At 38.1% G+C, this 27,959-nt stretch overlaps 3 protein-coding genes across 5 annotated transcripts; 2 read left to right on the forward strand and 1 right to left on the reverse strand.

The window, feature by feature from the left end:
• Nucleotides 1–2,884: 2,884 nt before the first annotated feature.
• On the forward strand, nucleotides 2,885–5,150 carry LOC132186447 (protein NRT1/ PTR FAMILY 4.5-like). Its single transcript, XM_059600424.2, has 5 exons — nucleotides 2,885–2,933; nucleotides 3,057–3,274; nucleotides 3,496–3,918; nucleotides 4,059–4,186; nucleotides 4,280–5,150. Exons 1-5 carry the CDS (start codon nucleotides 2,885–2,887, stop codon nucleotides 5,148–5,150), a joined length of 1,689 nt encoding a protein of 562 aa, XP_059456407.2.
• A 9,832-nt stretch (nucleotides 5,151–14,982) lies between these two features.
• On the forward strand, nucleotides 14,983–21,640 carry LOC132187242 (Pectinacetylesterase family protein). 2 transcript variants are annotated; one of them, XM_059601488.2, is made up of 12 exons: nucleotides 14,983–15,699; nucleotides 16,315–16,397; nucleotides 17,097–17,226; nucleotides 17,336–17,409; nucleotides 17,823–17,909; nucleotides 17,992–18,116; nucleotides 18,228–18,288; nucleotides 19,607–19,660; nucleotides 19,765–19,842; nucleotides 19,986–20,091; nucleotides 20,207–20,352; nucleotides 21,205–21,640. In XM_059601488.2, exons 1-12 carry the CDS (start codon nucleotides 15,498–15,500, stop codon nucleotides 21,310–21,312), a joined length of 1,254 nt encoding a protein of 417 aa, XP_059457471.1. In that variant the 5' UTR covers nucleotides 14,983–15,497; the 3' UTR covers nucleotides 21,313–21,640. The 2 variants fall into 2 exon arrangements, with proteins under 2 accessions (XP_059457471.1, XP_088373456.1); XM_088517330.1 differs by lacking the exon at nucleotides 14,983–15,699 and adding an exon at nucleotides 16,060–16,189.
• Nucleotides 21,641–24,435: 2,795 nt separating this feature from the next.
• On the reverse strand, nucleotides 24,436–27,463 carry LOC132188319 (transcription factor MYB61). Of its 2 annotated transcripts, XR_015912656.1 has the most exons (4): nucleotides 26,844–27,463; nucleotides 26,604–26,733; nucleotides 25,448–26,503; nucleotides 24,436–24,915 (listed from the first exon to the last, which is right to left on the reverse strand). XR_015912656.1 is itself a non-coding variant. In XM_059602743.2 (3 exons), the coding sequence occupies exons 1-3, from the start codon at nucleotides 26,974–26,976 to the stop codon at nucleotides 25,507–25,509; spliced, it is 1,260 nt and encodes a 419-aa protein (XP_059458726.1). In that variant the 5' UTR covers nucleotides 26,977–27,463; the 3' UTR covers nucleotides 25,200–25,506. The 2 variants fall into 2 exon arrangements, 1 of the variants encoding a protein (XP_059458726.1); XM_059602743.2 differs by lacking the exon at nucleotides 24,436–24,915 and having other exon boundaries at nucleotides 25,200–26,503.
• Nucleotides 27,464–27,959: the final 496 nt, after the last annotated feature.

Here is a 27,959-nt window from a genome sequence, read left to right on the forward strand (position 1 = left end):
CAAATTATTTTTTTTAAAAACGCACTCCCAAACGCACCCTAAATAAAAAATAACAATAAAAATACATCTTTTTAAAATTATTACCAAATAACTTTTTTTACTTTTCTCTTAAAAAAAATTTAATTCTTAAATCATTTTTATATCACATCTAATCATCTATCACTTCTTATTTTTATTCAAAAGTAAAATAAAACATAGGAAAAATACGAAATGTAAGCCCAGATTCAATCAGGATAAGGCCCGCTACAATGTATTCGGCCTAAATAACAAAAAAAAAAAGAAAAAAGGGCTTAGCAGAAGTAGGCTCGTGTATTACAGGACTCGACTGGGCCGAGGGTAAAGGTGCCTTAGTACTTGGTAGTGGCTGTTTGAATTATAATAATCAATTTTTTTAGTTAGAATTGCAATCAAATGGGACAATTAATTGAAAGGGTTTCAACGGGACTCATCATTTGTGATGTGTCTAAGCAAATCTCAAATTGTCCATTTATATAAAAACAAGTGAGCTTTATTAAAACCCTCTCTCATGAATGAAGAGGTTGGCATGCGGCAATTCAGACAACTTGTAAAACTCTCTCTAAAGTTACATTAGATGTTTTGAACAATATTCTATTTGGATTTTAAATTATTCTAGTTATGGCTCTAACAATAATTCTGAAAGTACGCCCTTTTTTTCAATTAAATGCGGAAAAAAAATGTGGTAAGGAAAGATCTTTTCCACTCTTGCACGCCCTTGATAGAAGAAATTAAGAACCACTATTAATAGTGCGGACGGATATATGGCTACAGCTGAAAGTAGTGATCCTAAACGATCGTAAAGGGAGTGAAAGAATTGTATACAAGAAGGGAGAGTCGGAAAAGTATAAGCAGCAAGCAGCAACTTTTAAGTTTTTACGAGGGAAAAATAGATGAGATCATAAATCTTTAAAGAAAAAGAAAAAGACAATAATAATACAATGAAAAGTGAGGAAGTCATGCATTATGATTAAAAAAAGGGGGGGAGGGGGAATATTAATATTGATAGACCATACATGGTGGGTTTGTGGTAGGGAATAGCATTGACAATCTTTAAGAAAGTCTTTGGTTCTTTGTTACAGAACCAATATTTAGAGCTTTGCCAAGAGGCTTCAGGATACATGCATCGATGCATGCATGCCCAAATTGATGGGTCCAATTAACTCTGTAGGGCGGCCATAGCGACTTCATTCTTCTCACTAAGATCGATCCTAATTAGTCTTCAAATTAAATTGAAAGTATGCTCCTTGAATAATATTACTGATCATTTGAATGGGGAAATCACACATGTTTCGCAATTTAATTAAGAAAAGCAAAGTACTGCAATGAGATTACTAGCTAGCTATCTAGCTAGGCCTGAAAGAAAAGTAATTGGGACAATCAAATAGGGGTTGATGTGTTTTTCCTTTATTGGGATATTGTAAATCAAACAACGCCTATTCATTCTCCATACATGGGGGCCCTTCTGAACTGACCCTAGCTAGCAATTCCTTTACTTGATTGTCTTGACATTGTTGACATCTCCATCTTGCAGAACTGTAAAGGTGACCAAAACATGTTACACCACAGCGCCATTTGCCTACCAGCAGATAAGGCAATCATGATATGCCCGGTTTTATAATGTTGCCTGAGATGGCTGCAGAAATTAAAACTCACGAAACCCTTTTCTTTTTCTTTCTTTTTTTTTTTTTTTTTTTTTTTTTTTTTTTTTTATAACCAAATATATAGAATTTAATTATATATATGAGTTATACCAGTATACTACGTGCTTTAGTGAAATTCATTTGCATCATTGCAATATTGATCCTAATGGTATATTATAATCTCAGATCAACATGCAATTTATATCAGTACAAGGCTTGTCAAATATAGGCCGGATGTGATGGCATTTAATTACAAAAGAGTTAATTAGGGCTAGCTAAATCAAATGGTCCATGTACCATATATGTTCACGGTTCAAAGATAATCGAGACAAATAAGCTTTGTAACGTGGCTTGGATTGAATAATATGTATATATGAATAATACGTCTTTATTATGAATAGAAGAATGTGGAATAAAATTGCCTAAGCATTAAAGTACACATATATTCCCATGACCCATAAGAAAATGACTATTCTAAGGCCAGGCCATTCCATTCCACTTTCTTTCATTTTTAATAAAAGCTATTATAATTTTTAATAGAATAGTGTGAAACGTAACCTAAGTATTAAAAATGAGTAGTGATTTACTAGACACCGGCGTGCATGAATAGTGTGCACACCGGTGTTATAATATTATAAAATATTATTAAAATAATATTTAAACAATAAAAAAAAAATAATAATAATAATATTATAACACCAACGTGCACACTGTTCATGCACGCGGGTGTCCAGCAAATTACTACTCATTAGAAATTTGGTTGTTTTCAAACATTTAGTGGCTTGAGAATTAGCCCAAGAAAGGCTTTAGCCGAAGGCGGTTACTCATATTGAACAAATTAATTAATTAAGATGCTAAGATAGAGAGAGAGAGAGACAACAAAAAATTAGCACAGTGGACAACAAGACGGCGATCAATCTAATGCCATGGACGTTATATGCTAGACCTCTTTGCGCTATATGTATACAAGGCCACCCTCTTGTGCGCTATAATAATATGCGTATATATGACCCTAGGCCTATATTTTCACGGCACCCTCTACGCCACCATTTCTCACTAAACTAGCCTTTACTTGGAACCTTTCAAAGTCTCCAACATGGTAAGTGTGACCGTCGTCTCATGCATCCTTCCTGCAGTTTTCATTTATTGTTGACATATTGTGCATGCATATGCATATGCAGGGAGAGGAGGATGCCAAAACAGGCTACAATTCTCTCAGCCCAGTGATGATCAGCAAAAGAAAAGGTGGATTCACTGCGTCCGCGTTCATTTTTGGTAAGCATACATTAACAATAATGTTTCCTCTACCCTCTACTGTTGGTGTTGCTATATATATATATATATATCCCGGCCAGCCAACTGAGTCGTTGCTTCACTTTCCTCCCTTGGTACATACAGCCTTCACATCACTAGAGAACATTGGTTTCGTGGCGAACATGGTGAGCATGGTGATATACTTTGGCCAAGTGATGCTTTTTGATCTGTCCACCTCCGCCAACACTCTTACAAACTTGATGGGTTCAACTTTCTTGCTCTCTCTTGTCGGCGGCTTTATATCTGACACATACTTGAGCAGACTTACAACATGTTTGCTTTTCGGAACAATTGAAGTACTGGTAATTATTATAATTAATTAGCTAGCTAGATCGATCGAGATCATTAATTAATTAGTTTCATCTAAACACGTACAATTTTAATCATATATATATATATATATGCATGGCATATATGCACTCGATCGAATAACGTATGTAACATGATAAATAAATATTGTTAAAAGTATTGATTTAACAATATATAGCTAGCTCAGGATTAATGAATTTGCACTTAATTGTAGGCTTTGGTTCTGGTGACAGTTCAAGCTTCTTCACACCATTTGCAGCCAAATCCTTGTGGGAAGTCAAATTGTCTGAAAGGTGGTACAGCATTTATGTTCTACATATCATTGTGTATGTTAGCATTGGGTACAGGTGGAGTTAAGGGATCTCTTACTGCACTCGGTGGTGACCAGTTCGATCAAAAGGATCCCAAGGAAGCAAAGGCTCTGGCAAGCTTTTTCAATTGGCTTATGCTCAGTTCAACGCTTGGTGCAACCGTAGGTGTCACACTCATTGTGTGGGTTAGCATGAATGTACATTGGTACTGGGGTTTTTTCATCTCAACTGTGGCCGCCTTTGTTGCCTTTCTTTTTCTTGCCAGTGGAAAGCCTTTCTACCGTCTCAGAGCCCCTGGAGACAGCCCAATCATAAGGATTGCTCAGGTCTCTCTCTCTCTCTAGACTCTAGATCTCTCTCTCTCACACGCGCGCCCGCCCGCCTACTAATATATATATATATATATATATAGAGAGAGAGAGAGAGAGAGGACATCTTAATTAATTAATTTGAGTTTTTACTGCAGGTTATTGTTGTGGCAATCAAAAACCGGAAATTGGCATTGCCAGGGAGCGCTGATGAGTTGTATGAGATCAATGACAAAGAAACATTAATTTCCACTGACGAAAAAATTGCACATACCAATCAATTCAGGTACTCAAAATTCGATGATTAATTATATATGTCATATAAATAAATTATCTATTCAATATCATCAACTTATTGATCGAGGCGGCGGGCGAGCAGGTGGCTAGACAAGGCGGCTATTCTTTGTGAAGCCTCAAAGCGAACTGCAGCATGGAGTGTTTGCACGGTGACACAAGTCGAAGAAGTGAAGATCCTAGTAAGAATGTTGCCCATTGTAGGCAGCACCATCATAATGAATACCTGTTTGGCACAACTCCAAACATTCTCAGTAATCCAAGGCTCTATCACGAACCGCCATCTTGGCTCTATAGAGATTCCTGCGCCGTCAATTCCTGTAATCCCGCTAGTTTTCATGTCCATTCTCCTCTCCATATATGAGTTCGTTTTTGTTCCTTTGATACGAAAGATCACCCACCATCCATCGGGTATCACGCAGCTTCAGCGTGTTGGAGTTGGCTTGGTTCTCTCTGCCATTTCAATGGCTGTAGCTGGGTTTGTAGAAGTTAAGAGAAAGAAACAAGCCATCAGAGACCCAACCAAGCCCTTAAGTCTCTTTTGGCTCTCCTTCCAATATGGCATTTTTGGAATTGCTGACATGTTTACTCTTGTAGGACTGTTGGAATTTTTCTACAAGGAAGCACCTGCAGGAATGAGATCACTTTCCACTTCGTTAACATGGTTATCGCTGTCTTTGGGCTACTTCTTGAGCACTGTCTTGGTTGATGTCATAAATGCCGTCACCAAAAGAAACGGCGAACAAGGATGGATATATGGGCTTGACTTAAACAAGAACCATTTGAATCTCTTTTACTGCTTCTTATCAATCCTTAGCTGCCTCAATTTCTTAAACTACCTCTTCTGGGCCTATTGGTACAAGTACAAATCACAACTTCCTCACTCCAACAATCATGAATTAGCATCCTCCTCTGACAAAACAGAGGATGCTAAAGAAAAGGAAGCATGTTGCTGAAGCCCATCTACGTACTCGTAAACAACTCACTGCTGCCTGCGGGCCAGGGGAGGCTGCTGGGTGGGACTAGACAATGAGATTGATTTTCTATTATCCCGTTAATTAAGGTGTGTTTTGTATTATATCCATATGGGCTTTGGAACAGGCTTAATTTCAGAGTATATATATATGATGCTTAGCTTTTGCACATTAAAAGCATTCCTTTTTTTTTTTGTGTGTGTGTGTGTGTGTGTGTGTGACAGCATACCTTATTTAAGACCTAACTCTAAGCAAGCCAATTTAATGAAGTTGAAACTCATCTTTAATCTAGTCCGTCTTTCGGTACATGCATACAAAAGAATACCGTACGAAGGATGAATAATATATATAAATTGCATTTGAATAATATATATATATATATATATATATATGTTGAAACAATGGCTTCCATGAGGAGGAAGACATATATGCTCGTGAAAAGAGAAGGGAAAAAATGATTTGAAAAGAAAACTATCAAAATCGCCACTTATGAGATTTCATTCATTATCAAAATTAAAGATCATTCTTTTTGTCCGTATATGCTGTGAAAATTATTCTAACAAAATGCTTCTGAAATATCAATTATCTCTGAAAAAATCACAAAAAAAGCATAAAATCAAAATAAATCTATATATAGTCTATCCACGTACGGCCATAAGGAGGTCCAAAAATGATATGTATGAAAAGTATTCCCTTATTTGGTAAGTGATACCATCATGTTCCCTATAGCTCCGTTTTCTCAATTCAGCTGTGTTTTATTGGTTGGGAAATGGGACTTGGCCCCTTGGGCCTTGGCCCTTGGAGATATCATCCTCATGGTACCTGGTGACGGTGCATTGAGAATCCCTCACCGTTTGTGCTTTACTTTTTAGTTTTTGCCCCGACTTTTTTATATTGAATTCGGCTTGGTTATTCCAATTCCAGACGGACTCAAGCCATTGAAACTTGTGCTCAGGGAAGGAAAGAAAAGAAAAAAGAAAAAGAAAAAAGAAAAAAGAAAAAAAAAAAGAGGCCATTGAATTAAGCTTATTGTTGCATGAAAGAGAGGTACAACTTATTGGGACAGGCTTCTTTTTTGTCTTTTTTTTCTTTTTTTCATCTAGGTAGTAGATAACTTGTTAATATATATATATATATAGCGTTTACAAATTTGAAGATATATATATATATATATATAGCGTTTACAAATTTGAAGATGCACGTACATACAGCTTATTCTCCAAATTAAATTCAAGAAATCAAATTAACTTTGTTCAATGTGATTACGTTTAATATATAGGATCGCATCCTCGATCTCCTCTTTGTCTTTATATTTTAAGTTGGACAAATTAAAGAAAGAAATAAAAGCCTGGAGTGTGACACGTCCGACAAGCTGGGTAGCTGCACATTGTCCAAAAAAGAAAAAGAAAAAAGAAAAATAGCGGTCAGGTATGGTACTGGGGTTTGATTTGAAATGATATTTTGATTGTTTGTATTGGAAGATGTCGTTTGGCAATAATGCAAGTTGTGAATGCATGGTAGCCAAGCTAATTAATAAGAAATTTGACTTTATAATTGATGTAGACCGAAGTGTATGGGACTTCATGAAGAAGACGGGAATGGATAAGTGTGTGAAGACGCCCCAGAAGATGGTGACACGATCCCAGACTCGCGCAGCAAAAGAAGTAGTCCCTGGAAGTGCGATCGATCGCACCCTGATTGCGATCGATCGCAGTTCCCCTGTGTTGGAGAATGGAGTTCCTGGAACTGCGACCGATGGCCCCTGTTTCAGCGATCGATCGCATAATTGAGCGCACCTAGCCTCTGGAAGTGCGATCGATCGCAAGTTACCTGCGATCGAGCGCACTCGGGGCGCCTATGTTACTTTTCCGCATTTATTTCGCTGTAAAACGACTTTCTTTCCTTATTTTGTTGGGATTAGGGTTTTGAAAGTCCCTATTCCGTATTCTAGTAGTATTAGGAGTATTGGAGGCTATAAATACATGCTTATAGCCTCTAGCAAACTCAGTTTATGATTATTATTTGGTTTTCTCAATAAGAATACTCAGAGTTGAGTTTCTTCATCACTTTTCCCTTAAATTTATAGATAGCATCTATTGATTTGAGAAGGTTTCTTTGATTCTTGTGATAGTCTCACAATCTTAGAAATATTTATCCCTTCTACTTGCTGTTTTCTTGTTCACTACTAACCTCCGCTGCATCAGTTGGTATCAGAGCCCAAGTTTCTTTCCATGGCACCAAACACAAGAGGAGGAAGGGGTAACCGCTATGCAAATTTGGAGAACGTGTATGAGCGTGAGGACTCAGTTCGTGGAGAACAAGCGGCAGCACAATGGCAACTTATGGAGGACACAATCGCAGAATTGAGGGCACAACTTGCAACCGCCAATACTCGGTTGGCCAATCCGGAGTTCCACCGTGAGCGTCGCCACCAACCCCCACCGCCTGGCTCGGATGGGGAAGACGAACAAGGTACGGAGAATGAAGCTGGAAACCCTTTTGCAGGGCACCGAGTACATGGCCATCAACCCCATGTACAAGCCTATGCCAATCGATGGGAGAGCGGTTTCAAACTCGATATTCCAGAGTTCCACGGGGGCCTTCAACCCGAAGAATTTTTGGATTGGATAGCAGCAGTTGGAGAAATTCTTGATTTCAAAGGGGTGCCCGAGGATCGACGAGTTTCTTTGGTCGCAACCAAATTCCGGGGAAGAGCAGCGGCATGGTGGCAACAATTGAAGCAAGCAAGGGAACGACAGGGCAAGAAGAAAATCAACAGTTGGGATAAATTGTTGAAGCATATGCGACCGGCCTTTTTACCATACAATTACACCCGAACCATGTATCAAAAGCTGCAAAATTTGAGCCAAGGTTCGAAGTCCGTGGATGAGTATACGGAAGAATTTTACAAGTACCTCACTCGCGTGGATCTAGCCGAAACAAACGACCAATTAGTGTCACGATACATTGGAGGTTTGCGCCAACAAATTCAGGATTCCCTAAACCTCTTTGATCCCCCTAACGTGTCCAAGGCCCATCAAAGAGCACTATTGCTGGAAAGGACGGCATCTAGAGGGTCCTTTGGAGGATTTGGTCGAGGGACTGGGGGCAGCACAAACCGATCAAGTGGGCCTTTCACGGCACGCAGCACCACTCCCGCCCCAAACCAAGGCCGTACCCCAACCACCATGGGGCCCCCGACTCGAGCTGCAACATCCAATGGGCCTAAATGTTTTAAGTGTGGAGAACCGGGCCACCGGATGGCGGATTGCCGCAAAGGAGAAAGATATGGTAAGGGGCTACTCATTGACTCGGGAGACACATTCGGAGAACCAAGAGAGGAGGATGAGCATGAAGCGGTGTTCGACGACTATGGTAGGGTGGATGAAGAATTTGTCACCGGGGATGACAGCCCTCTATTAATGCTTCGGAGGGTGTGTTTTACACCCCGGAAGGCGGAGAGCGACGATGGCCAACGCCATAATTTGTTTCAGACAACATGCACAATTGGGGGCAAAGGGTGCAAGCTTGTCATTGATGGGGGTAGTTGTGAGAACGTAGTAGCGGAGGAAGCGGTTCGGAAATTGGGCCTTGGGACCGAGACACACCCGGCACCGTACCGCTTGGAGTGGCTTAAGAAAGGAAACGAGGTAATAGTATCCAAACGTTGCCTTGTGAATTTTTCAATTGGCAATAAGTATAAAGATGAAACATGGTGTGATGTGGTGGCCATGGATGCATGCCATTTATTACTCGGACGGCCATGGCAATATGATCGGAGTGCTCATCATGACGGGAGGAAGAATACCTATAGTTTTTTTGTGGATAATGTCAAACTTACTCTCCTTCCAAACTCGAAAAAAGATTCCAAACCTTCTAAAGGGGCGGGTCAAACATTGCTAGCTAAGCATGAGTTCATTAAGGAGATGCTCGATTCGGATTGTGTGTATCTCTTATATGGCAAGGAGTGTGGCTCTACGGAGGTAGTTCCGACTGCGGTCACGGGTTTGTTAGACGAATTTTCCGATGTGTTCCCGGTAGAGTTACCCAAGGAGCTTCCACCCCTTCGTGACATTCAACACCAAATCGACTTGGTGCCCGGTTCTAGTCTTCCCAACCGCCCACATTACCGCATGAGTCCTAAGGAGCATGAAGAATTGAGGCGACAAGTGGAAGAACTTCTCGTCAAAGGGCATATTCGGGAGAGCTTAAGCCCATGTGCAGTCCCCGCCTTACTCACGCCTAAGAAGGATGGCACATGGAGGATGTGCGTAGATAGCCGAGCCATCAATAAAATCACCGTGAGGTACCGATTTCCTATCCCTCGTTTGGATGATTTATTGGATCAACTGAGTGGGGCAAGGGTTTTCACAAAACTGGATTTGAAGAGTGGGTACCACCAAATTCGGGTACGGGTTGGCGATGAATGGAAGACTGCGTTCAAAACGCGCGAAGGGCTCTATGAATGGTTGGTGATGCCATTTGGGTTGTCCAATGCTCCTAGCACCTTCATGAGGGTGATGAACCAAGCATTCCGCCCCTTCATCGGGAAGTTTGTAGTCGTCTACTTTGATGACATCCTCATCTATAGCTCCACCGCGGAGGAACACATTCGACATATACGGGAGGTCCTCGATGTGTTGCGCAGAGAAAAATTTTACGCGGCACCGGCTAAGTGTTCTTTCATGGCCGATTCGGTTCTTTTCCTTGGCTACGTGGTGTCCAAAGATGGGTTGGCGGTGGACGAGTCCAAGGTCGCAGCAGTTCGGGATTGGCCTCTCCCAACAACACTTCATGAGGTACGTAGCTTCCATGGGTTAGTATCTTTTTATCGGCGTTTTATTCAAAATTTTAGTACCATCTTGGCACCTCTTACGGAGTGTATGAAGGCGGGAAAATTTGTGTGGAGTGACGCTGCAACTACCGCCTTTGAGTTGATCAAGGTAAAATTGACTACAGCCCCATTACTAGTCCTTCCGGACTTTGACTTACCCTTTGAGTTACATTGTGATGCCTCAAAGATCGGCATTGGGGCGGTACTCAGCCAAAAGAGCCAGCCTGTGGCTTATTTCAGTGAGAAATTGAAGAATGCACAACTTAATTATAGCACATATGATATTGAGTTTTATGCATTGGTGCAAGCACTGAAACATTGGAGCTCATACCTTGCCTACAATGACTTCATCTTGTATTCAGACCATGAGGCCCTCAAACACCTCCATAGTCAAGATAAGTTATCATCCCGACATGCTAAATGGGCTGCCTTTGTCCAACAATTCTCATTTACAATCAAGCACAAGTCGGGAACCTTGAACAAAGTGGCCGATGCCCTCAGCCGGAAATCATCTCTGTTGACCAGCATGAGTTCGGAGGTACTAGGCTTTGACTTATTGAAAGATTCTTTGTCTATTGATCCGTTTTTTGGTCCCATTGTTAGAGAGGTCTCGTCGGGGGTCAGAGACGACTTTGGTTTGTACAATGGGTTCCTTTTCAAAGGTACTCAACTGTGCATTCCTGAGGGCAGCCTGCGCTTGAAGATTATCCAAGAACGCCACAATGAGGGGCACATGGGGCGGGATAAAACACTACAACTGGTGGCGGACCAGTTCTATTGGCCGAGCATGAGGAAAGAGGTGGAACGATTGGTGAAAAATTGCCGAATTTGTCACGTGTCCAAGGGGTCGGCTACCAATGCTGGCTTGTATATGCCCCTTCCCATTCCAGAGGGGCCGTGGACCAATGTGAGCATGGACTTCGTGCTGGGCTTACCAAAGACCCAAAGAGGTAACGACTCTATCTTTGTGGTTGTTGATCGATTCTCTAAAATGGTGCATTTCATTGCTTGTAAGAAAACAGCCGATGCGGTACATGTGGCACAATTGTATTTTCGAGAGGTCTACCGCCTACATGGGCTACCATTGTCCATTGTTTCTGACCGAGACACACGGTTCCTTAGCCACTTTTGGCGATGTTTGTGGCACTTGTCTCGTACTAAGCTTGACTTTAGCAGCGCCTACCATCCACAGACGGATGGGCAAACAGAGGTCGTCAACCGCTCACTAGGAGCCTTACTTCGGAGCTTGGTAGGGGAGCACCTCAAGTCGTGGGACCAGAAATTGTTCCAAGCCGAGTTCGCCTACAACCGTTCCACTAACCGGAGTACCGGCCTTAGCCCATTCACAATCATTTATGGGAGTAATCCTCGTGCCCCATTGGATTTGGCGCCTATTCCGGATTTGAAGCGACCTCATGGTAAGGCCGAAGATTTAGTAGCCCAGATCATCGAAGGTCACCAGTTCACCACTCAAAATTTACAAGCCTCCACAGCAAAGTATAAGGCGGATGCGGATAGGAAGCGCCGGGCTGTCGAATTTGAGGAGGGAGATTTCGTGTGGGCCGTGTTAACTAAAGATAGGTTTCCGGTGGGAGAATACAACAAGTTGGCGGCTCGCAAGATTGGTCCAGTCGAGGTTGTCGAGAAAATCAATTCAAATGCTTATCGCTTGAAGTTGCCTAGCCATATTAAGACGTCTGATGTCTTTAATGTCAAACACCTTGTCCCGTTCACTGAAGATTCTTCGGACGAGGATGCAAATTCGAGGGCGAATTCTCTCCAACTTGGGGAGGATGATGTAGACCGAAGTGTATGGGACTTCATGAAGAAGACGGGAATGGATAAGTGTGTGAAGACGCCCCAGAAGATGGTGACACGATCCCAGACTCGCGCAGCAAAAGAAGTAGTCCCTGGAAGTGCGATCGATCGCACCCTGATTGCGATCGATCGCAGTTCCCCTGTGTTGGAGAATGGAGTTCCTGGAACTGCGACCGATGGCCCCTGTTTCAGCGATCGATCGCATAATTGAGCGCACCTAGCCTCTGGAAGTGCGATCGATCGCAAGTTACCTGCGATCGAGCGCACTCGGGGCGCCTATGTTACTTTTCCGCATTTATTTCGCTGTAAAACGACTTTCTTTCCTTATTTTGTTGGGATTAGGGTTTTGAAAGTCCCTATTCCGTATTCTAGTAGTATTAGGAGTATTGGAGGCTATAAATACATGCTTATAGCCTCTAGCAAACTCAGTTTATGATTATTATTTGGTTTTCTCAATAAGAATACTCAGAGTTGAGTTTCTTCATCACTTTTCCCTTAAATTTATAGATAGCATCTATTGATTTGAGAAGGTTTCTTTGATTCTTGTGATAGTCTCACAATCTTAGAAATATTTATCCCTTCTACTTGCTGTTTTCTTGTTCACTACTAACCTCCGCTGCATCAATAATGCATAAACCAGGAGAGAGTACAGATCTAGATTCGCCGCTCAGAGTTGCTTGTGGACGACAGCATATGCAGTCGGTGTTGGTGGGCAGTGGGAAGCAACAAGCAACAAGCAACAAGCCCTGGAGGTGCATGTGATTATGGGACCAATTAAGCACTCTCACATGCACATGCACTCCTCCTTTTTTTTATCTATTATTTTGAGTATGACTTATGCACTGGGGTTCACCACTTGTTTTTGTGACTAGTGTTCCACTCCCACGTGCATGATTATGATTTATGACACACTCGTGAAATGCGTGATATATTAGCTTCTCATTAATTAATATGTATTCAATATTATTTCCTCACTCCCATACACATGCTATATTGCTTATTTGCATATATAGGAGAAAACATCCAAGAATTGACCATGAATATCTATCGTATGAAATATGAATCTATGTTTTGCATGTAATTTGTGTTTATCATCCAGCACAACGTACAAGAAAACTGCATGCGTGAACGCGAACGTGAACGCAAACGCAACGGAGCCGCCGTGGAGTAGTTGTAGACGACTTGTAGTCGAGGGATCAAATTAAGTAGAAGGATAACCTTCACTGTTTTAGTTGTTGTCGGGAGACATTGAAATGGACCCAAGTCCCCACCTATAACGCGTAACGGAAGGGAAAGTTTTTGTTCGTTTCGAACATCCGAACCCCAATTGCTCCAGAATTCCGAAAGTGATTAAAAAAAAGAGAGAAAGATACTCCTTCTACACCCTTCCATTGAAGCTTTCTTTAATTTTGTCGGCAGGCTATATATGGTTCGACCCAAATACCCGTTCCGGTCCCTGCTTCTTTTACTTCTAATTCGGTTGCAACAAAGTTTTTTTTAATAATTATTTTAAAATTCAGATTTTACATTGTTTCTTTTAAAAAAGAAAAAAAAAAAAAAAAGAGAAGCAAAATTCGATTAATTAAGCTTATTTGCAATATTGTTAGGAAGTTATAAATATTAGATATACATAGACGGCGGGATAGTAGATCTATTTGTTTTTCTATTTATAAAGCCATCGGTGGTAAATAGAATTATTTTTCAACCACCGATGCAAAAATCTAATCATAACTCATAAGTGCGTCATGTTATATAATATTGTTAAAATGTTGGATAAAATCTACCGCCCTAATTGTGAACATAAATTTTCATATATTACAAAAATTTAAATTTTTTTTTTTTTTCTTTTTACATGTCCTCACAAAAAGAAGAAGGCGAATTCGAACTAGATTGATGACTTTTAACAGTCACCATCAAATTTGGGTTTTATTATTTTAATGCTGTGAAAAACAAATGAAGAAACGTGACTCACCGGATCACTTGTGGCTGTGGGGTCAAATAACCTGTCAAACTAATCAATAATGACTACTTGGGCTGGATCATGTTATGTACGTATACTTCAATCAATTTGACCTTTCCAGTTTCTTTTATGGTTAAAGTTTTTTTTGTTTCTTAGCTCAAGTGGCTAACAATAGGAATGTCTCTGTAAAACTTATAAAAACAATTTTATCCATAATTTTTTTTTAAAAAAAAACAGAAAAAACTTTTTTTAAAAAAAGGAAGGAAAGAAATCTTTTTATTGATGGTCGATATTCAAAAGTGTATTCAAGGAGACAACAAATTTCCTTAAACTTACAATTTGCAAAGAGTCAACCAAATCATTAAAAGCCATTTTTCCTTTTCTATCATTTAAGAGAAATATGTCCAATTAACCTATATGACCACCAAACATATCCTCTCCACTTAATTTTAATGGGAGCGGAGCCGGTTCTCTTTAGGTCGAGAGTAAAATTTTTTTTTTGAAAAAAATTTACTTTTCACCTAAAGAGGATAAACTCCTCTCCCTTGAAATCAATGAGAAGATCAAAACACAAAAGACAAAAATGATGGCATATAAAAAGAGACCATGGCGTTAATTACTCTGCTCTATTTTGTATACTTGTATCGGTGAAAGTTAAATTGGATAAACATCTTAACAATTCAATCGGCCATAAAATATAAGACAACTTTTATTATTAAGTTTACTTATATCAATAGATTTCGAGCAATCCAACCACTAAATATAATTAAGAGAGTTTTTATCAACAATTTCGAGTAATCTAATTAAGACAATAAATATAGAAGAGTTTATTTTTTTATTTTAGTTTTGGTAAGAAAAGAGTTTTTATTAGGTTTACTTAATTATCAACAGATTTCGAGCAATCCTGCCTCTATTTAGGCAAATGAGCCCTAAATCTTTTCTATTTATTAAGAATTCGGCCAGTAAATTACGGAAAAAAGTAGTATTTAGTTAAATTTAGGATAAAAATGGTTACTGATTATTTATTACGTGCATGCTCACGAAAAAGTAAAGATAGCTGTAAGCCACTCAGCGCACGGGTTCCACCGAGACCCATAAAAGCCAACCGCACAGAATAGTCGTCGTAAATAAAGGCAAAAGCTAAAAACATCATTAACTGAGCCCGACCACAATTTCATTTTCGCATGACAAGATTCACATTCACCGCTGTTTTCTGTCTCTAGTCTAGAGCTTCAACCATTGCACACACGGATCCCAGTTGATGCGTCCTCGTTTAGATATTGGTCTGATCATTCTTATCAGCGGTCCTAAATCGTTTGTGAGATAGAGCATTTAATTACCGTCGTTTTAGCTTTCCTCTTCTTACTTAAGCATAAATAAGATTCCAAACGTGCTCCCAGGGTCATAAAACCTTAAAAAGCCCGGCAAACAATCTTCACTGCAACAGAAAAAAAAAAAAAAAAACACTGTCCAAACACAAGATTTGAGATTGTCTCCTATATTTAGCTCCTATATTTCGTAATAAAAGATATTGTTATAAATCTTTTCTCCTTGTTGTGTATAGAGAGTATACTAATTCAGCTTCTGGCCGGGCCGTTAGATAAATGGTAAATATATACAAACCTTAGGCAACCATCTCTGGCTTGCCTTGTTTGTGTTCTTCGATTTCTTTGACAGGGTTTGAGTGGCAGAGTGATTGAACTCTAGGGAGGTAGCCATGATGAAGCGTCTGTGGGTGGGGATTATAATCCTACTTGTTTTTAGCAACTGGGTTGATGGGTTTGAGGAGCTTCATCTCAATGAAACAGCAATGTATTTCTTCGAAGCGGAGGCTTATGGAGTCTCCAAACCTGCAATGGTTCCTGACGCTTTGATGGTAGGACTTACCCTCATTCAAGGCGCTGGCGCAAAAGGAGCAGGTACATTCTTTTTCTATTATCATTGCAAATTTTCTTTCTTTCTTTCTTCCTTTCTTCCTTTTATTTTTAATTTTTTGCTTTTGTGATTTCCTGCTATTTTTCTTTATTTACATTAATACTTCGGTAGTTCGCTCGAATTAGATATGGGCATTACTGCGTTAGATATGGGTTTAATGCAAATAACAGGGTAGCAGATTTATATTAATATACTGTCCCATGTGCACTCAGCCTTCTGTTTTCGTTATTATTCTCTTTCATCCAATTATTTTTTTCGATGTTATTTCACTGCTCTTTATTTGTTCTGTTGGCTGAATATAATTTACAATAATGTGGTTACGATTGTTGCTTGTGTTGGTTTTGATAAGTTAATTAAGTTTATCTATCTTGTTCAATTGGACTATTTGGTGATTTTATTCAACCGCTCCAATGCTCCATCACTCTCTCGTCTATTGACAGATCATTTTCAATTACCTATGAGGCTATCCTTCTCGTAATTGTCATTCTCTTAAATTCAAATTCATTTTGTAAATAATGACTTCTAATATCTGGTGTTTTATATTATGAAATTTGTCTCATTTTGATCTAATAAACCACATTCTGTTTTCACCGTTGCAGTCTGCTTGGATGGAACGCTACCCGGATATCATTGGCATCGTGGATATGGGTCAGGAGCAAATAGTTGGCTCATTCAATTGGAGGTTTGTGAGATAGACTTGAAATGGCATCCTTTAAAATGCATAGTTCTTGCATTATATTACTTGCATATATACTTCCCTAATATACTATATGTTTGCATATGTTTCTCCTGTGGAATCTTTACTATTTGGAATAAATTAAAATCTGTCTAATGCAAGCATTTGGCTTATGTAAGTACAACCATCAAGCTGAATTTGTCTGGTATTGTAACAAGTTCTATTGGTGTTTCAAGGTTTCTTGTTGATAATTTTGTGCTTCAACAGCTATTGTGTGTACTCCTGGCTATCCGGTCGTTTCAGGAAAATATGATATTCTCACAAGACAGATTACTGCTTCATTGAAAAACAGTTATATGATCTTTAATGTCAAATGCAACATAGTAAATGTTTCAGCTGTGTTTTTGCTTGGTATATCTCCAATATGGTTCAAGGCTTTTCACAGTATCAGAGTTATGTTGTATCGAAGTTTTTGAGATTACAGCTCTATGACTCTCTAAGATGCACTTTCTTTTTAACATTATTCTTACTGTTGTTGCTCCTGTTATCATTCTTATTGTTGTTATCATCAGAATCATCATTATCACTAGTTGATTATGACACTTTTTGGTTAGTACACTGGCTACACAAGTCTCAACTTACCCTCTTAATACTGTAGTGGTGTACTTACTTGAGGACTCAAGTTATTCAAATATATTGTGGCAGGGAGGCGGATGGTGTAATAACATTAGAACTTGTGTTTACCGCAAAAAAACTCGACGTGGATCCTCAACATACATGGAAAAGGAGATAGCATTTACAGGAATACTGAGCAATAAAGCTGAACAAAATCCTGGTTTACTCTTGAACTTGGCAATATAATGAACTGATTCTGCCTTTTGCTGCTTCTGCTTTTTTATTGCCAGAACTTTCTTGACCACTATATTCTCTATACGGGGTTGCAGATTTTTTCAACTGGAATAGAGTAAAACTTCGTTACTGTGATGGTGCCTCCTTTACTGGGGATGGTGAAGATAAGGTTTGTAGGAATATTTTACCATTTACTGTTTCCATGAAATATTGATTTTAATTCTCCGTCATGAATATTATATTTCTGGAAAAAATGCTTTGGTATCTTGGTGCTCAATTTGTATGAACAAGCTCCATCAACCTTCCTAACCTTTTTTTCCATGGTTTATATGTTGTGCCTTAAAAACATATATTAGTGATAGCTGCACAATGACACAAGTTATGTTTTCATAAGAGAGAGCAGGAGAAAGAGAATGGTCTTCATTCTTATCTTTATCCATCAATCAAAGTGGTCAAGTCAATTGACTATCTAATAACTTGATTGGAAAATCTAATTGGCATCTAAAAGTGCATTGTTGATTCCCAATTTTTCTTATTTGTTTGTGTTCGCCATTCAATAACATATAAGACTCTGTTTCTTAGGCTGCACGGCTGCAATTTAGGGGACAGCGTATATGGTTGGCTGCAATGGAAGATTTACTGTCAAAGGGAATGCACTTTGCTCACCAGGTTCAATATTCATCGTTAATCTGTTCTGTTTTCATCCCTTTTTACTTTATGATCTTTTTTCACGTATGAATACCTGCTTCAGGCTCTTCTTTCTGGGTGCTCTGCTGGGGGTCTGGCATCTATTTTACACTGTGATGAGTTCCGAGGTTTATTACCAAGAACTACTAAAGTGAAGTGCCTAAGTGATGCTGGAATGTTCCTTGATGCGTAAATACGACCTCTTCATGCTCTTATACTTCACAATATTTCTATGTAGAATTGTTCCTTTTCTCATTTATTAATAGTTATAATTAAAATTGTCTTGCCTTGGAATTATAGGGCCGATGTATCAGGTGGGCGTACACTCAGGAGCATGTTTGGTGGTGTAGTAGGCTTGCAGGTACTATGTTGATTTTAAACTTTGTAACTTGGAATGTTTTGCATATTTCCATGGTTGTGGACTTTGTTTTGAATTGACCTGTGGGTACTGTAAGTACTTTGTTAATGAAGTTTGAAATCAAAATGACAAATGTCTTATTGTTGTATTCAAAATTAGCCTACTATTAGATATAGATTTTATCGTTGGATGTTGATTGTAACAATATGAGATATATTAGAATATTAATTAAATAATTAAATTTACATTTTTCTTATCAGCTCTAGTTTTTGAGGGCCTACTATTAGATATAGATTTTATCATTGGATGTTGATTGTATCAATATGAGATATATTAGAATATTAATTAAATAATTAAATTTATATTTTCTTATTAGCTTTAGTTTTTTAGGCAACTAGTGATTTAATATGGTATTAAAGTAAATATTTTGAATTCAAATTCAAATTCTCTTATTCAAGTTAAATATTTTACGTGTTGAGCAACACTTATTGAATAAGAGTCTGGTCCATATATAAGGGAGAGTGTTAGAATACCAATCAACTGATACTATTCTTATTAGCTTAGGCTTTTGGGAAAATTGGTGATATAACAAGATCGAATTCATGCATGTATCATACTCGCTCAATAATCTAAGAAGAATGAAACTGTTGTACTTCTTGCCAATCTAGCAATTACAATGAGGTGAATCTTTGTTAACTATTTTTTTGGTGGAGATGCTATCTTATTTTTAATTTTCTCTGTTGTGACCACTCATTATTGATTATCTCAATAAAAATTGATAGATTGGTGGCCTGCATTGTCTGGTAAAAATATTTTAGAGAGAGTTTTTCAGAAATGATTTATAAAATCCATGCAAATGGCATACGTCCATCTTGTGGTCCATCAAGATGGCTGCCATGAAATTTCTTTAGTCAACAATATAAGATTGACTAGTAATTCTTAAGCGGAAATTTTCTTTCTTTCTTTCTTTCTTTTTTTATTTTTTGATAATGAGCTTCTTTTCACTGTCCATCCTTTTTATTTTCTCTTTCTGGAGTCACCATGTACTATGGTGTAGCCAAGGTTTTGTATCAAACATGATAATTGTCTATGAGCACATAAACCTGATCTTATGCCCTAGACTTAAATTCATGTCATACATGCCAAGTCAGTGCTCTAATGGCATTACTGTCTGTGTCTGAGAGAATGTGTCAACCGAGCCATTGTACCTAGCTTGCTAAAATGATATTTTTTGGAGTTCTGACTCCCTTAATCTTTCTTATACAAGCTTGGACCATTTGTCGTGATTGTAATGGATGCTTGATTTGTATAATTATTGCAGGCAGTGCGGAATAATCTGCCACATTTCTGTACTAACCGCCTAGATCCAACTTCGGTAATCTCTTATGATTTTCTCAGGCATATACCTCATCTTGAATGGATCAGATGAAACACAACATTCTGTGCTCTGTTGACTTTTTATCCTTTTTTCCTTCTCAGTGCTTCTTCCCTCAAAACTCAATTGGCGACATTAAAACACCACTTTTTATTCTCAATACAGCCTATGATTCATGGCAGGTAATTATTCTGTTACATAGATTGGACTTTTGATTCATCTTAATGTCTATAATGGATGGATTATCTTGCATTGTGAGTAGCAATGGAGGGCCTCAAGCAACAAGTTAGATGAATTAAGTCATAAATTTTCTCCTTGAAATCAGGTACAATCCAGTTTAGCTCCACCATCAGCGGATCCCTCAGGCTATTGGCATTATTGTAGATTAAATCATGAAAAATGTACTCCAGCACAGATCCAATTTCTGCAAGGTGATTTCATAAATGTGAAATCACTAGCTTGAGCTTCTGATTTCATATTGGCTTCAAAACATAATGACTAAATTTAATCTACTTATATAAGGCACTTCTTTGTTTGATGGAACAGGGTTCAGGAATGAAATGCTGAAGGCACTGAGACACTTCTCATTGTCTAGACAAAATGGGATGTTTATAAATTCTTGTTTTGCTCACTGCCAAACAGAGAGGCAGGATACATGGTTTGCTGATGATTCTCCAGTTATAGGAAAGAAGGTATGGCTGACTCAACTAATTATATTTTGCTTTGACACATCATAGCCATAAAGCACCAGAGTTATTATATTTGTCGTGACAGTTAAATTTGTATGTACATATGTATTGGTACACACATACATGATTGTGAGTTTCTTAGTTACCAAAGATAATATGATAATACCTTGACTTCAAAATTTCCATGATGAATCTTATCCCATGAGACTTTTCTAGCATTGTACTGCTCGGGGTTTGATGAATAATTAGGCTCCATATTGCATTTACCTCATCTTTACTCCATAGATGTCTCGATGTATATGCTAGGAAACTCCCCTTGATCAAAACTGGAGGCAAAGGGAAACGATGCATCATAACTTTTAGTGACTGGTTCAATAATAAAGGTGCAAGTTTTTTTAAATCTGACATTCGTGGCAGGGAAGGATTGCTCACAACTTAGAAACCAAATGTTGGCTGAATATGTTTGAAATTTCCTGTATCAACACATTACACATATATATGTATTATCTCAAAATCACCTGCAGAACTACCTAGCAGATGACATCTCATGTGCTTTTCACGACCTTTTAAATGCTGCTACTTCTTCTGTAACAAATATCTTCCCTCGGCAAAAGAAATTCAAAAGAAAAATCAGACAAGACTTAAACTGCTTTCCTTTTAGCTCTCAGATGAGGATTCTTTATTGTCTTTTATAGGCACTGCTGATTTGACTATTTTGCTGGTAGTGAGGTCTTTTACCTCTTTTACCTATGCTGAATACTTGCATTTCGAAACTGATTCCTCTGCTCTTCTATATGGGTTTTGTATAAACAAGAGTTTAAAAGCGCCTGAAATTATATAATTGCCAACATGTAGGCGATTGCACTTGCTGTGGGAGACTGGTATTTTGACCGAGCAAGCGTTAAAGTCGTCGACTGTCCTTACCCTTGTGACAAGAGTTGCCACAATCTGGTTTTTAAATGAGCCAAGTTCTACCAATTGGTTGATTCACGTGGTATCTTACCGAGAGATCAATTTATTTCTATTGATATGAAAAGAACTTAGCAAAATCAATTGAATTTTGATAGATGACAAAAATAATAATAAAAAAATGAAGGTTGCTGAGAATTGCAAATGTATTCAGCACCTTCGCATTGATATTTAGCAATTTCATGGTGAATGTAGTTTACCTTTACAATTTTTTGTTGTCCTTGTAATAACTTATTTGCTATGCTTATGCTACTGCTATTGGGCAGTCCATGTGCTTAACTGAGGTATTCATCCGAAATATTATATTTGTTTGTTTGTTGAAGAGGGTTGATTGGCAACATCAACACCATTTAAGTCATTGAATTTGAACAAATTTGAACTCTTGATTTCACAGAGAGAGAGAGAGAGAGAGAGAGAATGATGAACGGTTCTGGTATTTGTCAATATCTTTGTGTTATCAATGGTGAACTTACACTTGGGGCATTTTTTGGCTGGTATAACCTAAATGGAAAAATGCTAGGCCCATAACACTTTTACAACTTGCTAACATGTGTCAGCATTTAATTGAAAGTTGGTGGTTCTAATCAAATGTTGACACGTGTTAATAAATTGTAAAAGAGTTGTAGGTATAACGTTAGTATTGAGAGACTATTTGCCAAACTGCCCAATACTTGTAGGTATAACATCATCAAGTAATTTATATGGCTAACAACAATCCTCCAAGGAAGATTTACTATGCTACGGCATCAACTGGCAGGTTGTGTTTTTATGTATACCTCCCTAAAACGAGTTTAGTGTTTCTTATGGATACACAAGCTTCGAGTTTTGCACCAATATTTTCTTCCAGTAGTTGATTTTTTTTTTTTTTTTCTTGGATTTTAACTTCTTTTCAAATACTAAATTTCTCATTCGCTTCTTTGTTGTTAGTAAAATATGGTTGAGTTAATTCCGTTTTAATAATGATCCTTTCATGTGACCCTTTACGATTTTCGTAGTATTTTATTCTCTTAGTGGGTATTATTTGTTGGAAACAAGTTGTATCAGAAACTTGTAACAATGATTGTGGTAAGATTTGAGATTCGTCTCGAATTATTGGAAAGGAAGGATTGTAGGATTCCTTGTTCTTAATCCTTTAATCATATGTTGGATGAGTAACGTATTGGGCAGCCAGATAGATTGTATTTTATGAAAATAAACAAAACTCAAAAGACCAGGCATCAAGTTTTCTAATGGATGCATAGAACCCAAACGAGCGTGAGCATAAACCTAAAGTTGACCTAAGTAGCCCGAAACACACCATTTACAATCAACTGTTTCCTAATCTACATATGCCTTTTGGTGTCTTTTAATAGTGAATTTAGATTTGAGAGCCTCCCGTTTAAACCCTAAATTCTATAAACTCACCTCTTCCACTCTTTACTAGGCAAAAGCCCACTAGCAAATTCTCTAGATTTGTATTTTTTTTATTTTTCATTTTGGGCTATCAGAAAGTATTGAGGTGAACGTCTTTTTATACCACTCTTTCATGTTACCATTGGTTTTCGTAATTAATACTGAAAGACAAATGCTAAAAATCACACCTCCATCTCATTGGGCTAACGTGACTAGGTCATCAGTCATTAAATCAAGGTTGATGAACACTATTACATTAGTCTAACTAGTAAAATGGGGTGCGGTGTGGTGTGATTTTTAGAATTATTCCACTGTATCCCTACTGACTAACATTTTTCTTTTCACTAAAAGAAAAAAATTTGTGACTTGTATTGCTATGTAGGAGAATTTGTTACCCTTGGTATAATTCAATCCCCCGACCTACCTTTGTCTCCCCTCCTGCTTCTCCAAGCCTCAACTATTACTTAAAAACTGGTGGCTTTAGTCTTATTCACCTTGATTTCTGCACATATGCATGTGTATCTTTCATCCAGAACATAATCTTCTTATAATGCTTATTTTATAGATCATCATCATTGCTGCATTATCAGCAAAATCATTGTCATTATCATCACATTCATATTCGTAAACACATATTAAAAAAAAAATTGGTCCTTGCTGTTGTATTATACTAAAAGAAAAGCTAAGATTCCAAAATGTACAATTTTCTGACGCAAATCTGTATGAATATAGGGATCAAAGCTTGCCACCACATTGCTGCCATCTCATCTGATCAGTCTGCCATTGCAACACAATGCTTTTTGTTCTTTTCCTACGCATGATTGTAGGACCCCAACAAATAGACCCAATAATTTGGTATATATATATATATATTGTGTATACATAAAGAGACATTGACCTATTCTTTGAGGGAGACTACTTCAATGTGTGCACACTGCACATATGGATGGCCAACTTTTGTGTACATGAGAGAAATGAATGGGATGACCTTGAACTATACCTTAAAATGATTGATCAATTATACAATTGAAGTTCTCTATAATCATTTATATAGTCTATTTTCATCTAATAAATAACAAGTGTGAGACTAAAGACTCATGAACCTTCACAATTCACTTGATCACCCAATATGAGACTTGATTTTTCGGAGTGTTACACTTTAAAATTTAGAAATGTTGTTACTTGATAAATTTTATGTCATTTTATTTTTTAATTCTTTCTTTGTGGAAGATACTGCTTTTACTTAGTAATTTTATTCTGGTGAAGAGGCATGGTGAAACACTTTTTGGAGTCCGACTTTTTCTGAAGCTCTTTATTAATGTTTTTAGAGTGTTTTTTATTATTTGTGTAAAAAAATGTTTTAAACGTGACTTAAAGTTAAAAGTAATTTCGAATGATATATGAGTATTTTATGTTTTAAGCATTATTTGTTAATGTTTTTGTTTTGAACAGAAAAAAAAAAAACAATAAGTGTTATCCAACAAGGCTTAATCTCATGGGAGTTGCTACTATATATTCCCTTTGGCAGGATTTACCCATGTTTCTTTCAAAGAGAGATAAACTGAGCATGTCCGATCCTCCCTGATATCATTATCAGCTATTTGACTGATTTCTATCATGTTCTACTGAAACACCAAACTCTACTTGCTTTCTCTCTTGAAGTTTCAGCATCAATGGATGCCCCTTGCGGGGACCCCATTCTATATCAAACTGGTAAAATAGAGGCCCACACTACGGGCACCGCGCATTGGCATCCTCTTGTAATAAATGGTACAAATGGATGAGTGGTACAAAACTTGTCACCTCTCAATATATACTGTACACTTAAATATCCCCATTCCCATATACTGATATTGGATGGAATTTTTTTTTTCCTTAAGATAATGTTAGTACTGCAAAGAGGCCTATCAGACAAGGAATTTATGGTCTTGATCGGAGTGAAAGTCATTTCCAGTATTGCTTGACCAGCTGGTTGATTGCTATGAGCTTGTTGTGGCCTGTGGGGCTTTAGCCTCGAGTCTCGACCCTCTTATTAGTTGGATTTTCCACCTATATATGCTTGAAATTATGGCAACATCATCTCTAGGACTTCTATCTGGGTGAGGTAAACCACAGGACGACATCTATGATTTCTTGTCTTCAGTCATTGAGTCTTGAAGGGGGGAAGTGACTTAAAGACTGTCAAAAAGTGAAAACCATCTCCATCTGTAGGGAGACAGTGATAGACACCCATTTAAGAAAAACGGTCCCTTGAATTTTGCATTAGAAAAGATCATATGGAAATTTTGTTTATTTTTCAATGTGAAAAGGATCAAGACAGAAAGAGATGGATAATATTTAAGTGAAAATAAAATCCCAGGAAGCCAACAGATACGGATATCTTGCACATAGAGTCACAATCACCTTGAACTTCGATCTGGAAAGGTGAAGGAAGGCACAAGCTTTTTCAAACTATAAAAAAGGTGCTTTTTTTTTTTAAAAAAAAAAAATTATTGACGAATAAACTTACAACATATGATTAATCCAGAATAAATGTACGTAGGATATAATAATTAAGCAGAAGAGACACTGCAATAAGCCTTATTTAGTAATTCTATTGTGTTTCATGGACAAGGCATAAACATAATAAGCTCAAACAAATCACAAAAAATATTGTAAGAAATGAAACAAAAAAGGCTAGGAAGATCTGTATGAGACACATTTACAAAACCAAAAGAAAGTTGTATATAGCACACACCTGTAACCAGAAAATACCCTTTTTTCCATTAAGCCTCATCTCAAAATGTCAAGTGCAAGCTAAAGGGTTTGTCCAAAAGTCACAGCAAGTTGCTGGAGGTCCTTGTTATATATGTCCGAAGCTTGCAATGGGTGTTGCTGCCAAGTGGTACTTGACCCGTCTGTTGTGAAGCCTGTTTCTTGTGGTTTAATTATGTCACTGCAAATAGGTTGATGAGAGGTTTGATTGTGTAGTGCGCTTCCCAACAGAAACGGCGTATGGAGATATTCGGACCATTTGATGTCTTCAGCATCGGCTTGTTTATCAGATTTTACATGATCTGCCACTCCCCAAGCGAAAGCATGGTTCTCAAAGAAGTTACTATTCCCTTGCAATTCGATAGTACTGCTACTGCTTCCATTATTGCTGTTGCTACCGTTGTTACTGAAGGTACTGGTTTCCCAGTTCTGGACCCCACTAGAGCCTAAGGAGCGATTGTTGGAGGGAAGACTTACAGAAGGTTTTACAGTTGGGAAAATTGAGCTTGAGCTTGACACGGAATGAAGCATTGTGGAAGTCATAGTAGTAGAATTGTAGTCTGGAATCATCTCAGAGCATCTGGAATTTTGATTGAAGCAAAGAGAAGTATTTACAGAGAGCCCGATATCGGGCCCATAATTCAAATGCTGGAAAGAGAAATACCCCACCAGATCAGAAGGCCTGCAACTGGTGCTGGAGCTTTCATGGGAAGTCGTAGCACCAGCTGGTCCAAACCTATCTAGGAAGAATTCCTGGGTGGGTTTCAAACTATTGCTGTTGTTGATCTTGGAGGCGGAAGAAACATCAACTGGGTATCGATCTATTGGAGGTGGCTTTGAATTTGATGCCTCAATGAGATTCACTTCATTGGATGTTTTCTCATTGCTTTTGTCTTTGTCAATCTCGACCTCGGAGAGGCGTTTGTGAGTGTTGGGGTCAATGCCTCTTTGCCTGAGCTTCTTCTTAAGGCATGAATTCCACAAGTTTTTTATCTCATTATCTGTTCTTCCTGGTAACTGAGCTGCAATCTGAGACCATCTGGTGGAGTAGGATATAATTAATTAATTATGAGTATGAAAGAAGAAGAAGAAGAAGAAGAAGCTAAAGAGTATGAAAGAAGAAGAAGAACGTAAACCACCTGTTGCCAAGAACTGCATGGAGTTCAATAATCAGATTCTCTTCCTGCTGAGAGAATGCTCCTCTCTTCAAATCGGGTCTCAGGTAATTAATCCATCTCAACCTGCAGCTCTTTCCACACCTTTGCAAACCTGCCAATGAATATTATACAAAGGAGAAGAACGTCATCAAAACTCTTTGTTCTGCATCACAATAGCATCATGTATATATATATATATATATACATATATAAAGTATGCACCTGCAAGTTTAGGGACAGAGCTCCAACACCCATGTCCATGCTTGGTAATATAATTCAGAAGCTTCTCATCTTCCTCAGGAGACCAAAGGCCTTTCCTTAGCTTCTGCTTGTAACAGCAAGAGTGCCTCCCCATGTGGAGTCCAATCAACCTTCTGTGCTGGCAAAAGCTTTTATAAAAGTGGCAAATTTTTCTGCAGACCTTGCGAATTTGTCAGCAACGGCCGGGAGAGGAGGGCTCTGCAGATACGGATTCTCGGAAATGGGGTGGTGGATTATGTGGAGAGAGAGAAAGAGAGTGAGAGATATTAAGAAAATGAAATGGCAGCCTGGTAGGGAATCAAATTAATAGGAGGAGCCGCAGACAGAAAAGTCACCATTCAAGAGGGTGATTGGAGATATTGGTTTTGAATTTAAATACTAAAATTTTTCCGAGTTTTGATTCTCTCCATTACTTCCTAGCATTGGGTCAATCACAGTGGGTTCCATCATCTGTGGACGGTCCAGATGCCACTGGACACATCCAGGAGATGGAGGGAGCACGGGGGAGATGGGGTTAGCTCCAATAATTTTGACTTTGCATGTCTCATAGTCATAGATAAAGGTTTGAGAATTAGACTTTGGCAGCACTGCTTGGGCATTTTCTTGACAGATATTTATTAAGAACAAAGAAGAAGGAAAAATAGACTTGAAAATTCATTCTGCGAAGCCTGAGTACTAGTTCAGGTATTGGAATTAAACCAACACACAGGGTTTTTTATGATTCATGGAAAACGACAACTTTGGGGTTTGTATAAAGCTTCAAGCAATACCATATTCATCCTAGCCTATCCCCAGATTCCTAAAAGAAAAGTATATATAGCGACATGATTTGGAAAAGGGGTAATCAATTTCTTCGACACAAGAAATACCCTTATGGCTAGGAGAGGTTTACAAATATAGTATACTGCAATAAATTGATGATAAGATTAATTAACTATGTACTTCATTCTCTTCTTGTTGGTTTATTTTTATTATTATTATTATTATTATTTATTTAAATGTAGAACCAAATGGATTAATGTTGAATACTCCATTAGTACTCTCCTTTCTTGACTAACTTTTGTGTCAGATGCTTCT

This window comes from Corylus avellana, chromosome 6 (assembly GCF_965113065.1).
Source record: "Corylus avellana chromosome 6, dhCorAvel1.hap1.2, whole genome shotgun sequence".
Taxonomy (NCBI): Eukaryota; Viridiplantae; Streptophyta; class Magnoliopsida; order Fagales; family Betulaceae; genus Corylus; species Corylus avellana.